The sequence below is a fragment of the Hordeum vulgare genome, chromosome 6H (genome assembly GCF_904849725.1).
Source record: "Hordeum vulgare subsp. vulgare chromosome 6H, MorexV3_pseudomolecules_assembly, whole genome shotgun sequence".
Lineage (NCBI taxonomy): Eukaryota > Viridiplantae > Streptophyta > Magnoliopsida > Poales > Poaceae > Hordeum > Hordeum vulgare.
Window position 1 is genome coordinate 544,490,334 of NC_058523.1, and position 1,721 is coordinate 544,492,054.

At 38.5% G+C, this 1,721-nt stretch overlaps 1 protein-coding gene across 1 annotated transcript; it reads right to left on the reverse strand.

Annotated features, from left to right (window-relative positions):
* Nucleotides 1-675: 675 nt before the first annotated feature.
* LOC123405577 (two-component response regulator ORR29-like) lies at nucleotides 676-1,370 on the reverse strand. Its single transcript, XM_045099217.1, has 2 exons — nucleotides 1,230-1,370; nucleotides 676-1,136 (listed from the first exon to the last, which is right to left on the reverse strand). The coding sequence occupies exons 1-2, from the start codon at nucleotides 1,365-1,367 to the stop codon at nucleotides 789-791; spliced, it is 486 nt and encodes a 161-aa protein (XP_044955152.1). The 5' UTR covers nucleotides 1,368-1,370; the 3' UTR covers nucleotides 676-788.
* Nucleotides 1,371-1,721: the final 351 nt, after the last annotated feature.

The window sequence follows — 1,721 nt, forward strand, 5'->3', positions numbered from 1 at the left end:
CATGTAAACCAACTGGTCTTTGCATGAACCGGAGGTATAAAGCCGACGGTTCAACGTGCCACCCACAAAAATAGAAAAATACCATGTGTCCAAGGGAATTCAAACCTAGAATGCTAGATGTAGGTGTGTAACTTGCACCTTTGGCCCAATAACCTTCTTGGCTAGCCAAATTTCTTGTTAAATTTAAGTAAATGATTGTATTTTACATCTATTTAATACAACATTAATACATAAATTGTAATATTTATGATATAGAAAACACATCAAACGGGTGAACCCATGGTCTGACCGGTAAAAATCTGAACCAACGTCCTCACCAATTCAATCACCCGTTCGGTTTTTTAAATTATGCTACAAGGCAGCTATGTCCCTGTTCACATAGAGAGGGAGATTGAGGTGGCGCGCTCGAAGCAGACAAGCGGCAGTGCGCAGCTGGCTCTATGTGGAGCTGGGTTCGTGGGCGACCTCGATGTCCATGAGGAACGCCTAATCGTTTTTTTGTCCAAACTGGTACGATGTCATCGTCACTCATGATTAATTTACAAGAATAGTAAACTAGTATATCTAGTATAAATCGGAGAGTACGCTATTGGTTTCTTAGTTTCCAGCACTCATATGATTCAATCTTTATGGAATGTCTTGGTAGATATTACAAAGGAAATTATGGTACTTTTATTAGGCCCCTAATATTACCGGCCCGGCTCAACATGTTAATCTTCAACTCACCATGGAGTCCAGTGTTACCTTAGGTCCATACTCAGTATCTAGTTGAATTAAGGTATCTCCACTTAATCAGAATCCTCAGAATCTGGATAGTCCACAAGGCCCGCAACGGGAACCTTACTTATGTTGGACACTTGGCCATCATGATAATTGTTCTTGAATGTGATCTCTTGCGCAACTCTTGAATTGTATGTTTGAGAAACAACTTGACCATGACTAGATGAATTGGAGCCATTAGCTTCGTACGCGATGCCATCTTCTCCCATTATGTCTCCTATAGTTTCACATGGTTGGTCACTTATTGGACCACTGGAATATTGGAAATCGTCAAAAACAGCCCCAAGTCGTAAGGCTCTTCGCATTGCTGCAGCAGATATATCAAGGCCTTGAGGATCTCTAGACAAGCTTGGCATCTGAGATGAATTAGAATAGTAATTAATCAATGAAGTGTCAACTTTATTTCCTGACTAAGCTAATATGTATATAAATTTGCATTGCTAGCTCACCATTGTTCTTTGGACTTTGTCGTTTGAATGATAGCCCGACATGTTAGAGATTGTATGACGAGCCTTCGCGGATTTAGAATTTGAGGCAGAATTCCCGTAGCTATCCATAAACATTGCCATGTTTTGTTCCCTTTCCATGCGTTTTCGATGTTTCTTGAAAATGTTAAATACACAATTATTAGTAGACAATCATTCAAAGATGAATTTTTTTGCTTCATAAAATTAGATACTAGAAAATACTATATATAATGAGCCCTTTCGTTTTGTTGTTCAGTTCATTTTTTTTGTTTCACTCTTCATCTGTTTTGTTATAACTTCCAAACAAAAGCATTTTCATATTAACTTTTCAAATACAAGACGGTTTAGCTTATTTCAGTCCAATTACGTGTTCGACTTAGCCTATTTTAAGACTCGAAATGCTCCAGAGTTCAATAAATGTATATCGGGAACACACCTGTAGATGAGCAGAAATTTGGGTCCTTGTAACAGAGT

Coding starts and splice junctions, on each gene's coding strand:
- LOC123405577 (XM_045099217.1), bottom strand. CDS start 1,367: ATGGAAAGGGAACAAAACATGGCAATGTTTATGGATAGCTACGGGAAT. Junction 1,137..1,229: donor ACAAAGTCCAAAGAACAATG/GTGAGCTAGCAA, acceptor AATTCATCTCAG/ATGCCAAGCTTGTCTAGAGA.